This window comes from Abramis brama, assembly GCF_963993115.1.
Source record: "Abramis brama genome assembly, chromosome: 13".
In the NCBI taxonomy this organism is placed as follows: Eukaryota; Metazoa; Chordata; class Actinopteri; order Cypriniformes; family Leuciscidae; genus Abramis; species Abramis brama.
The window spans coordinates 29,821,868-29,835,428 of NC_139975.1; the positions used below are offsets into that span (position 1 = coordinate 29,821,868).

The 13,561-nt window shown below is 38.1% G+C and overlaps 1 protein-coding gene across 1 annotated transcript; it reads left to right on the top strand.

Annotated features, from left to right (window-relative positions):
* Positions 1-5,366: 5,366 nt before the first annotated feature.
* LOC311095364 (nuclear GTPase SLIP-GC-like) lies at positions 5,367-7,359 on the top strand (the record flags this gene model as incomplete). Its single annotated transcript, XM_084133856.1, has 3 exons — positions 5,367-5,573; positions 5,679-5,894; positions 6,003-7,359. The coding sequence occupies 3 exons, from the start codon at positions 5,367-5,369 to the stop codon at positions 6,279-6,281; spliced, it is 702 nt and encodes a 233-aa protein (XP_083989982.1). The 3' UTR covers positions 6,282-7,359.
* Positions 7,360-13,561: the final 6,202 nt, after the last annotated feature.

Genomic DNA, 13,561 nt, shown 5'->3' on the forward strand with positions numbered 1-13,561 from the left:
ATTTAACCATCCTCAACCTACTTCGAAACTCATGAGGTGGCCTGGGCCATATGACTTCATGGACTTGACTTCACTGTCCAATACAGGAAAGGCCAGTGCAATGTTGTTCCTGACTCATATCGTGTCTTACCTGGAAAGGATCTCCCGAGTCCAATTGCAATATGTCATGCAGAGAATGTGGGTAAGGATTTGCCTGTGGACTGGGAAGAATAAGGAAGATCACAGAAGGATGACCAAGCACTTCGGGATCTATGGGACAAGGCAAAATATCCCCCACAAGACCCGGATCATATTCACTACGTTGTACAAAATCAGTTTTTGTTCCGATGTAATCCTGACTCGCTGAAAGGTAGCAGTTTGCAAATGGTTATTCCCACAGATCTTCGTTAGAAATTCCTTGAATTTGTCCATGATAACCTGAGCGGACATTTGGGGCTTATGAAGACATTACGTCGGTTGCTCAATGTAGTATACTGGCCATAAAATCTACGGGATGTTTGGAATCATTGCAAGCAGTGTCAAGTTTGCCAGAAGTATAAGCCACGCATATCCAAGCTTTCTGGACAGCTACCTGGACAGTTCAGACACAATCATTAATAATATGCTGTGGGGCTTTAAGATCCTCTCCTTCAGCATTACAGGTGGATGTAGGAGAAATGCCCATAAGTGTGCGTAAAATGAATTTAACAAAGAATTATTGGATTAATATGAAAGGGCATTCAGAGACGCATCCAGTCAAGGAAATACTGAAAGAGTGCCGGGAATATGGAAATGATAACATCAAAATTTTGGTTTCGCTTCACCAAGGTCTAAGCTACGTCCTTGCTTCAGGTTGAATGATTCTGATTGGCTAAGAAATAGATAAACATAGTAATTTTCCACACATATACAGATAGACTGAGGCATATCTCCATCGATTATGCAGCTGACAATCAGACCCTGAAGTTAGGCACGTCGTGACCTTCCAGGTCACAGATTTGTATTGCTGGGCGCCAGCGTGTCCAGAACAACAACTCAGTCAATCTCCAATAATGCCAGTGGTTCCTTAACCTGTAACCAAGAAGACTAACACACACACACACACCGACACACAGCTTCTTCAAGGTTGGAATTGGTCAGGATCTAACTATAAACAGGAGAGTCCTCTCAAAACATCAAGATGTTCTTTCTCTCAAGGAGAAAACACTTTAGTCCTGTTTTGCCAGTTTGCCGACTATTTCATTACCTTATACTCCCACATGTGCGGTGAAGGGGATGGATTTTGAAATCCATTGCTGCTTCAATATATATCTAATGAGTGATTATAATCAAGGTATTAATCAACATTTTTCCTTCTAAATATTATGAGTTGAATGACTTCTCTAGGCTTATAAGATTTTACTTTGTTAGAAGTTACCAGTGTAATTACTGAAATGTTCTTTTCATGTATTCTCTGATGTCTGTATTTTATATCTGAATGCAGTAACAGTGCTTGCTCATTTAGCCCGGCTTCCAGAAATGAAATATGGACTCATTTCGTGTTTGAGAAAGGTCTTCAAGATGTGTTAAAACATACAGGGGTCATTGAAGTATATAGTTTAAAAGGGACCATTTCTTTGTTAAAGCTTTACTTTACTGTGCAGATAAACTCAAACTCAAACATCACAAATCAAGCTACTAAAAAGTCACATCAAAAACAACAAAAATAAAAGCACATGGTAAAAATAAAAGAAAATATTACAATTCAGCTTCATAATTTATGCATGCAGCAATGCATTATGGGAATTATGTACTATGGTGGTACCCAGCATACATTGCAACATGAAGCTTTTCATTTGAATGTCACCATTGTTGAGATTCATATGCCAATTGTTGATGTCTGTGTGTGAGAAACTAGCATGGCATTTTAAAACTTTTTATTCAGTATATATTTTTTTAAACTGTTCAAATTATAACAATGCTGTCAAATATCATGTGTGTATGATTAATAATCAATCATATGAAATTACCCACATGATTGCTTGAGAATAGATTAACATGTGAATGAAATGAGGTACAACCTTGTAAGATCTATTAATGACATCATCAATACAGAGCCATAAACACCAGATCACTTTTCGCTTGGCTTTTTTGCTATAACTGTTGTGCCTTATAAACACACAAGTAAAGCAGCCAGAGAAAAACTAATGTTCAAATGTCAAGGGCAAGAGCCCAGCTAAAGCCAACACTGATCACCATCATGGTAACTACACAATAAACAAACCATCAACATCTAAACCTCCGTTAATTCTCAAAAAGACCTTCTGAATATGACAGAAATAAAGTCAGTCTGGTTAGTAATAAGTAAAGCTGGTAATGCTGTTTGTGGACTCCTCTGCTGAGATCCTCAGAGATTTAATGTCTTCGTTTCTCTTCAGTTGATTTCATCTAAACCTGTGGCTTAAGTCAGTTGTTTACAGTAAAATCTCACTGTCAAATTTACTAAACAAAAAAGTACAATTCTGTGATTTGCTTTGTGTGATTTTATGTGTCTTTGCACATAATGCTATTGTGGAGATATGTCAGTGTTTAATGATCTGTTGGGATTTAAAGGGTTTCTGTTGCGTTTTGTGTGTCACCATTGTGCTGAAGAGTAGAGCCTGTGCTTCAGTCCAGAAAAACACTGATGTTATGCTGCATGTTGCTTTATTTAAAGGCAGTGACTGTGTAGTTGCTGATGCATTGATGACGTTTTTAAGTTCTTCAACTCATTCATGTGTGATGATGAGCACTAGTAGGATTTAGTTAAATTGATTTTTCTAGTTAGCTCATAAAGTCTTTTTCTTAGTGGATTCAAATGAAATAATCTCACAGTATATTTATATTTATTTATATTTTAATGGCAATTGACCAATCAGTTTCCTCAAATGAAATGAGTTATCTCAGGTTTTAATTCAGTACATTATTAATAACAGTAACATACTGTAAAGATTACATTAAAGAACTGTAAATTCACAGCTGCTCTTGTTTTGATGCTTTTACAGGTGTATAATTTTACAGTATAATTGTAGTTTATGATTTACAGTAGGCTACTCTTGTAAAATTTACAGGCTTACTGGCAACCAAAATTGCCAGTAAGTTGCTGTAAATTTTACAGCAATTTGTTAGTGCTGTATTTTTACTGTTAAATTGTAGTTGATGTTTTACAGTACTCTTGTAAAATTTACAGGCTTGCTGGCAACCAAAATTGCCAGTAAGTTGCTGTAAATTTTACAGTAATTTTTTTACAGTGAACCTATGAATGTTAAAGTACAAATTCCACTGAGTAAAGCAGAAATAAAAGGAAAAATTAAAGAACACATGAATAAAAAGTGGCAAAAAAATGTAGAACAGGGAAATATCCAAAAACAAGTTAGTAAAGGGAGAGTATGCTTCAATAGAAAGAGGATATAATAATTAGACGACTCAAAATAGGAAATTCTGGTTTAAATCATTCATTGTTCACAATAGGGAAACATCAAACTGGATTATGTATATCCTGTAGTGAAGCAGAGACTACTGAGTATACTATTGAGCACTGCGACAGTATTTACTAAGGAAAGAGAAGAGATGATTAAGACATTGAAAGATATAGGTTTAATCAATTTCAGTCTATCAAATCTATTAAGTTGTGCCTCAGGACAGAAATACTTAGTTATCTCAAAATAACAGGATTGGAAAATAGAATCTATATTACATTTGGCGTAAATATTTTTTTCTTTTCTTTTCTGTCTTTTCTTTTCTTTTCCCCCCTCATGATTATGTTTTTCCTTCCTCGTTGATGCTTCACACTCCAGTCCAGTTGGTGGTGATAATACACCAAAAGTTATCTTGTCAACTGCTATTAAACCGTACAAGAAGAAGAGTGGAGAGAGCTGCATGGGAAGTGTGCTGTGCCCAGAAGAAACAGTTGTTGGTTTGAAAGTATTCTATTTGAGATAGCTGAAAATCTCTTGTGCTTACTATTTGTTTATGTTTATGAAGAAGTTTGTTAATAAAGAGACACTCTGTTACAAAACTGCTCTCAGACACTGCCTCCCTCATTTCCAGACCAGGAAGACAAAAGTTTGTCACACTGAGTATAAATAAAGATATAATAATGATACATTTAGTACAATATGAAGTCAAATAAAACGCCAGACTCATGAATCTTTTCTTTGCTTAGCACACAGTGTGTTTCATTTGATATCGGAATGTTTTAGCAAGAAGTCCACATCCAAAAGCTGAGTCTGTATGTCACAATCTCAGTCTATGTTTCCCTGTTTTACAAAGGACTTTTATGTTGTTGTGTTCACTCCTGTGTGTTCAATTCCTATGTGCCTCCTGCCTTGTTTGTCTCCATTGTAACCATGATTCTTGATTTTCCCAGGTGTGCCTTGTTTGCCCATTTCCCCTTGTGTATAAATACCCCAGTGTTTATTTTGTTCCTTGTCTAGCGTTGCCAGTATATCGTTGTATCGTATGTGTTTGTTGTAACCTCATGTTCTATTTCCTCGATTTTATCTTGTTCCTTGTCTGGAGTTATTTCTGGTGTCCTGTTTCAATACAGTTTCACTGCACTTGGATCCAACGCCTCTTTTGCCTACAGCAGCCACGTTACACTGTAAAGGCAGATCTCACGTCAGAACTCTCTGAATCGACAGCAGTGTCTTGTTCCACAGACATTATCCTGAGAAATACAAGGTATAGTTCTAAATTTGGCTAAAATTTGAAAACCTAATTATTAGTTAATGTATTTTTTTTTTTTTTTTTTTTGTTCTATTAAGGATTAAGTTACGTTAACAATGCTGAATCTGTAATAAGAGAAATTAATAAATGTAAGTTAAGGAATTGATAATGTTTTTGTAATGAAACAATGTTGAAGCAAAAAGTTCTAGAGTCATCACAGGTCTTCCTTTTAGTTGTAAATTGAATAAAAAATCCCTTCGGTATATAAAATCTATGAATAATAAATGTAGGCTAAATAATGTTCCACTTCTGGTATAAAAAGCAGCATGTTAACAGTGGGGTACATAAAGCTGGTTAAAAACAAATCTAGACCATGTGCTTGATCCGAGTGTTTTTTTCCCCTCCAGGACTTTCCATCGATCTCACAATGGTGAGCCAAGGTATAAAAGTTTCTCCAAAAAAATAAATAAAAAAAATAGCGTGTTTGGTCTACAGTCAAAGATTGAGGAAATAATATAATAAGTCTCTCACAGGTACTAAAAGAAAGCATGATCACAAATCGTCTGACTCAAGCATAGAGTCACCACTGACATCAGGCAAGTAAAATTATAATCTGTCTACCCCAAATCATGAAAAAAGTCACTGACAATTTAGTCCACACAATCAATATGCACAGAGACATCATTTTAAAGATAAATAAAATGAACAATGTCAGCAGGAAGAAGGCAACCATTGGGATTGTTGGAAAATCAGGAGAAGGGAAGAGCTCTCTATTAAATGCAGTCTTGGGGAAAAAGGATCTTCTGCCGTCTGGTTGTTTTGGTGCCTGTACAGCAGTTGTTACTCAGGTGGAAGCCAATCTGACTGACTCCAACTACATAGCAGAGATTGAACTCTTCTCGAAAGAGGTTTTTTCATTTGTATTCATTTTACTATCCTTTTAATTAGAGTTCTTTATAAATATGTAAATAAATCAAAGTTGAAGGAATTAAAGCCTAACTGTGCCTCTGCAGGACTGGGAGAAAGAGCTCAAAGATCTTTTCAGAGTTTTGTCTGATGAAATTGAGGACAGGAATGGTCACTTGTTTGAAATTGCTGTAGAAAAGATCACTGCATTGTATGGAGCTGATGCAGATAAGAAAACATTAGAAGAGCTCAAGAAAGACATCAAATTTGATGAGATTGAAACCTTTTTGTCTATCAGTAAGAAAACAATCTCAAGCAATGATGTAAGTTAGTAGACTAAATATGTTAATGCCTGGTATGATGATATAATAAATATGATGGTTCATAACATTAAATGTATGAATATCCAACATTACTTATTTTCTCAACAGGTCTCTGTATTTGCCAGTGTTGCAGCATCTTACATTCTGCACAGAGAGTCCAGTCCTGGTGGCTGGTACTGGCCCCTTGTGAAGAGTGTGACCTTTAAGGTTCCAGATTGTCATGAACTCCTGGAACACATTGTGCTTGTTGATATTCCTGGCAGTGGAGAATGCAACAAGTTAAGAGATGACCAGTGGAAATCTGTACGTATATTACTGCACTCTTTTATAAGTATAGGCTACACAACCTATTGCGGAAAGTTACTTTTAAAATGGGTCACGACATGAGAAATCAAATAACATATAAGAGGTTTTTGTACCATTAAAACATTCTGCAAGATTCATAGCTCAAAACATCCTCATTACAATCAAAGCATATATTAAATCAAGCTCCAAAAATGGCTCATGAAATAGTAGTGAAATAGGCCTACATAGCAATATTTGCATATGATTTAGCAGTTTATTGTCATAAATATCAAAAATCTAAAAGGTGTGCATCATACATGAGACCTGGGTGAACAATGTACAGTTGGTTTTATGACTGTAAGTCATTGTTTTCAAATGCTATTGAAGTTAGAAACGTTTATGCCAATGTCGCATGTAATTTTAAGACGGTCCCTAAATATGCGTGCGACAAAAAATGCGCTTCATGTGTCTTTCACTTATAACGTACCCGTGTCTTAATGCCAAAGACCGCACTATATCTTTATATGACATTCCTAATTTAAAGTAAAGTGTTATTTCTTCTGTCATCTCCATCTCTGCTGTAGCCCAGTCTATGCTATGGTACGGTTACAGTATTGGCCGCTGTGGCTCCCTCAACTCGTGGCCACGACAAATGATGTCGTTCTCTCAAAATATGAAGTCGTAGCCACGAGAAAAACATATCGTTCACTCAACATATGATCTCGAGGCTACGACTTTGCATCGCGTGGCCACGACATGATGTCGTTACCTCAACAAAATGATCTCGTGGCCACGACTTATAATCACGTTCCCACGACTTAATATGACGTTCCCACAAGATATTATGACGTTCCCACGACTTAATATCATGTTTCCACGAGCATATATGTTGTGGCAACGACAAAAATAAGTGAACCGAACATGTCCCCTCCCGGTCACCGTAGTAAAGTAATGAGCATTACAGTAAAAAAAAAAGAAAAAAAAAAGTAACTCAAATATGAATGTGGTAATTTATAAAGTGATGTTACTTGTTGCATCAAAAAAAAGTAATCTGATTACGTAATGCATTACCCCCAACACCGAATACATATAAACACATAATCTATTAGACTACTAAAAGCACGTCATCTAACTCACTATTTCCAATCTTGTAGAAACAGAGAGTGCTCTTTTGTGTGGATTGTAAGTGCTATTAATCGAGCAAGCACTGACAGTGGCCCTTGGGGGATTTTAAAGCACTGCATTGAAGAACTGGGACCAGGAGGAGAATGCAAAAGCATCAACTTCATCTGTACAAAGACGGATGATATCAATCCAGCAGCCTATATGAGGTTAGAATTAGAATCTCTTTGCCATTAAATTATTGGCAGATATCACTGAAGTAGGTATCAAAGATAAATCAACTTTTCTCTGTGTCTTTATGCTCTCTCAAAAGCAAAACCCCCCCCCAAAAAACAGTATGTGTAGTATCCTGATGTGGTTTGCAGGGGTGTCCAATCCTGCTCCTGGAGGCCCTGCAGAGTTCAGCTCCAACCTCAATTAAACACACCTGAACCTGCTAATCAAGGTCTCACTAGGCATACTAGAAACTTCCAGGCCAGTGTGTTAAGCTAAACTCTGCAGGACAGAGTTTGGACACCCCTTTTTTGGAGAATGGTTGAGGGGCTGGACGGGAGACTAATTCAGTCTGAATGTAATTTGCGGAATGTCACAAACAGCACCCCTTTATACAGCTTCTGTCTGTCATAGCTATTTTGTCCAAAACAAAGATCAGATTTTCAAAACAACACTTTGTGACATTTCAATATTTCGTTTTAATGCTAGATGGCTTGGAGACCAAATCTCAGGAGACAAGGTTTGGAAAATCTTGAACTGTGTAGCATGTATTTCTCCTTTATACAAGTTTTCCTTGAAAGTTTGTATTGAAATATTTTTTTATTCAGATTAAGTAAAACCAATACCAATACCTTCAGTCCTGAAAATAAACTAATTTTTAAATTGAAAAAAATGCCATCTCATAGTCCACAAAATATAACTTAAAATATGCTTGAGTGTAATAAGTACAATGTGTTCCAGCTCTGAGCTGACTTGATGTAAAAAATGTCAAACTGTTTTTATTCAGCTAGTTTGAATACATTGACTATTGATTTATAGCTTGTATAATCAATAATTGAATTAAATTTCACACTGGTATTGTTTTATTTTATTATACATTAATATATTGTTGTTTTATTATTCTTATAAGGATCAGAAAAAAAGCATGCATACTTCATAGAAATGAACATGCCAAGACTAGAGTCAAAGAAGAGTTAGACAATTCCGTAATCAAGGTATTTTCTTAAATTTTACCATTTGTAATAATTTCTGGTAATATACGATTTTATATATATATATATATATATATATATATATATATATATATATATATATATATATATATATTCTTTCTTTTTCTTTTTTTCTTTTTTTTTTAGAAAAGATTCAGCACTGATGGTAATTTTCTTAATGTCTTCACTGTAAGTTCCAATGCCTTCTTCGACCATAATTTAAATCTGGAACCTGGTGAAACAGGTATACGATCCTTTTTACCAAACTACTACATTATTCATTATTCAAAAAATGAATTACATCATCTAAAGTTATTTTACAAGCAATGCAGTCAAAGGACTGACCAAAATCACACACTTCTGTAGAAATCCCAAAGCTGCAGGATGAACTGAGGATTCTTAACAAGAACATTAACAGAGAACTGACCAGAGATTATGTCAATGAAGCAAAGGGAGTTTTGTCCTTGATCCAGAGTGTCCAGCTGGATACAGACAAGAAAACGGTATGAGTCTGAATTGCTGATATTTTACATGCACATGATATTCATATTATATTTCACATCTTCAGAATGTGCCAATATACATTATCCTGTAATTCAATGCTGTTATGTTGATGTGTTTCAGGTTTATACAAAAGTTAAAGTCTACATGGAATTAGAGGAAAACCTAATGAAGGCACTGAATAAATTGGACAGTCGTTTTGACAGAATTTATATTGATCTGGAGCAGTGTCTCTCAAAAGGAGTGGATGAATCAGTGCAATTATGTGTTGCTTCCACAAAAGCAATGGTATCCCCCATAAGTGTGGTTTTTTTATGTTGTGGAAAATGAATCATTTTCTTTCCCTTTTAATGGCATTGGTATTTTTGTTTTTGTCAGAATATGGATAAAAGAGGATTCCATAAAATCCTTAAAGCTTTGTGTAAGAATGGCGGATGCTACTGGTCGAAACATTGGGATGTAATCCTAAATCTGAACAAGCAATTGGTCAAACACTTGCAAGAATATATTGATAATTATTTCAATATGATTTTCCCGTAAGTCCTATTTTATTATTCCATATAACATGTTAAGCAAGTTGTACATGTTAGAGTGTTGTGCACATATAACATGTTAGAGTGTTAGTATTAATGGGTCAAGTGTTGCCGAAAAAGATGCGTCTTCAGCCTTTTCTTGAAAATGCAACTCGGGTTGAGTTAGGCAGATCATTCCACCAGCAGGGAACAGTCCAGGTAAAGGTCCATGGAAGTGATTTTGTGCATCTTTTGAGATGGCATCACTAGGCGCTGTTCACTTGCAGAATGTGAGCTTCTGGAGGGCACATAGATTTAAGTAATGAGTTTAGGTATAGGGGTGCAGAGCCAGTGGTTGTTCCTGAAGGCAAGCCTCAGCACCTTGAATTTGATGTGAGTGGCAATTGGCAACCAGTGCAAGTTTTTTAGGAGAGGTGTGACGTGCGCTCTCTTCGGCTCGTTAAAGACCTCTCTAGCGGTAGCATTCTGGATCAGTTGCAGAACTTTGACAGTGCATGCTGGAAGACCTCCCAAGAGGGCATTACAATAGACTAGTCTGGATATAACAAGAGCTTGGACAAGGAGCTGTGAAGCATGCTCCAATAGGAAGGGCCTAAAGCTAGGTTTATACTCGCCGCGTCCGCACGAGCGCAAAGGTGCGCGGGGCAAAAATGACATCATTGTGGTGTGGGAGGTTGTGTGCATTGGGTGCGCAAGACACCATTTCGCTTGGCGGTGTGCATGGCTTTTTTTGTAACAGCACGTGCGGCTCCGCATCTGAAGATGCATGACTTCGAGCCGAATCTGGCCGAGCATGTACGTCTCACCACACCGGCACCCAGTTTGTGCGTCTTAAATTAGTTGCTTACATTTACAAAATGAGCCTATAGCAAACATAAGCCATTTTAATAAAAATGAAGGTCCATGTTTTATAAAATGTCCATGAAACTTAATGAAATATTTAGTAAAATTAGAAAATATTTAAGAGATTGTTAATTTAGTTCAGTGGTTCTCAATTCCAGTCCTCGTGACCCACTGCTCTGCACATTTTGTATGTCTCTCTTATCTGACACACTCAGTTCAGTTCATGGAGTCTCTCCTAATGAGCTGATGATCTGGTTCAGGTGTGTTAAATAAGGGAGACATACAAAATGTGCAGAGCAGTGGGTCACGAGGACTGGAATTGAGAACCACTGATTTAGTTGAAGGCTATGTACATACAACTACATGCATGTTTTTATATCCACATATTTTGTTCTAATGTCACAAGTAATAATCTCAGATTTTACTGGATTTTACACGATTCTTTTTGCAGTGTGGTATTGATGGTGATGTACTAAAATAAACATTGTCACATGTGGACCTTTCTTCTTCTCACTGTTGATTCCTGATGGTTAAGAGGACAATTACTTGAGTCGCCCCCTGTCATTTCACAGAATGGTACAATGGCGAGCGCGTCGAGTATAAACGCCTCGTCCGTTTGGGGAGGTGCATGCAGAGTCTGCAGAGACTCGCGCTGCAGAGCCAGGCGAAAGTATAAACAGGCTTAATCTTCCTAATGTTGTATAAGGCAAATCTGCAGGACCGGGCAGTTCTAGCAATGTGGTCTGTAAAGTTCAACTGATCATCAATCACAACTCAAAGGTTCTTGGCTGTCCTGGATTGAGTTATGGTTGATGAGCCTAGCTGAATGGAGAAGTTGTGATGAAGTGTTGGGTTGGCTGATACCACAAGCAGTTCTGTCTTCATGAGGTTGAGTTGAAGGCAGTGGAACTATGGTAGAGGACTTCAGGCAGGCTGGGATGGTGGACTGGGATAGGGACCGGTTGAAGATCTTGGTAAAGACCCCAGCCAGCTGGTCCGCACATTCCTTCAGCACCCGTCCCGAGATGGCATCGGGTCCCGCAGCTTTCCACGGATTCACCGCCCTCAGTGTGCGCCTCACCTCATGCTCCTCCACAATGAGGATGTGGCTGCTATGGACTGGAGGATGTAATGTGGTTGCCTCCGGTTTCTCCACCTCTAAGCGGGCGAAGAAGTGGTTCAACTCCTCCGCCAGCGAAGCATCACCGACTGCAACTGTGCAGTTTCCGGATTTATAACTGGTGATGTGCTGGACCCCCTGCCACATCTGCCTTGTGTTATTGCTGTTGAAGTAGTCCTCAATCCTTCTTTTATAAGCAGCCTTGTTCTTCCTGATGCCTTTTTTCAGGTTGGCTCTGGCAGCGCTGTATTGTGTCCCATCACTGAAAGCAGTGTTTCTGTCCTTGAGCAGACACCGGACTTCTTTCGTCATCCAGGGTTTCTGGTTAGGATATACCCGGGTACACTTGTCCACAGTGACAGTGTCCAAACACTGTTTAATATAGCACAATACAGTTGTTGTGTATTCCTCCAGGTCCTGATGCTCAAAAATGTCCCAGCTCGTTCTCTCAAAACAGTCCTGCAGCTGATGAGAGGCACCCTCAGGCCATATTTTAACAGTCTTAGATGTGGTAAGAGCACTTTTCCTGAGTGGAGTGTATGCCGGAATTAAAAGCAGGGAACTATTGTCAGACTGGCCCAGGTGTGGAAGTGTTTTAGCCCTGAACCCTTGTTTGATGTTAGAGTAGGCCTTATCCAGTGTATTTATTCCTCTAGTAGCACACTTTATGTGCTGATGGAATTTAGGAAGTACCATTTTTAAATCAGCATGGTTAAAGTCCCCCACTATGATGTGAACAGCCTCAGGATACATGCTCTGTTGCCTGCTAATGGTGTTATGTAAATGTCCAAGAGCTGAGTTAGCATTGGCATAAATAATGTAGTGAGAGTCCTATGTAAGAAAAAACAGGCTGCTTTTAAGAGTGGTGATATGGTACAATACAAATTAATGAAATATGAATTTCAGCGAGCTGTGTTGAAATCCAAGGCTTCCTATAAAGCTGAGCTTGAAAATAAACTACATGCAAATGACATCAAAGGTGTCTGGTGTGGGCTGCAGGACATTACTGACTATAAGATCAAACACCATGCTCCAGTTAGTGAACCCTCTCTTCCTGGTAGGCTTAATGACTTCTACTGTCGTTTTGACCTGCTTGTTTTAAATCTGCTGTGATCATTCCCAATTTCCAAAGAAAAATAGAATCTTGTGTCTTAATGATTATAGGCCTGTGGCCTTAACTTCTGTCATTATGAAAGTGTTTGAGCGTTTGATATGTAAACACCTGTCCAGTATTTCACTTGACCTCCACCAATTTGCTTATAGAGCAAATAGGAGTGTTGATGATGCAGTTTCACTCTGTTTGCATTCTATTCTTCAACATCTGGAGTTACAATCTACATATGTACGTGTCCTCTTTGTGGACTTTAGCTCTGCGTTCAACACCATCGTTCCTGTGAAGCTGATTAACACTCTACAGGAGCTAGGTGTTAGAACATCACTTTGCAAATGGATTTTCAACTTTCTATGCGATAGGAAGCAGGTGGTTAAAATGGGTGATTACGTCTCACAGTCAAAGTTTTTGAACACTGGCGCCCCTCAGGGCTGCGTCCTTTCCCCACTTCTGTACTCTTTATACACACAATTCTGTCAATCACACACCAGTTCAGTTTTGTTGTTTAAGTTTGCTGACGATACCTCTGTAGTTGGACTTATTACTAACGGAGATGAGTCTGACTACAGCATAGAAGTGGAGGGGCTGGTGAAATGGTGCGAAAGCTTTAATTTGACACTTAACATCTCAAAAACCAAGGAACTGGTAGTGGATTTTAGAAGGACCCCTAGTCCCCTCCCTACGCTCTCCATTAATGGGGTGGAGGTGGAGAGGGTCACTTCCTTCCAGTTCCTTGGGACCACAATCCAGGAATCATTATCATGGGAGCTCAACACTAATATTAAGATCAGTAAAGCTCACCAGCGACTCCACTTTCTGCAGCAGCTCAAAATGTTTAGAGTCAGCCGAGTTGCCATGACCCACTTTTATAGGTCAACTATTGAAAGCGTGCTCACTTTTTCCATGCTTGTCTGGTTCGGTCACACAACCGCTCAGGACAAAACTAG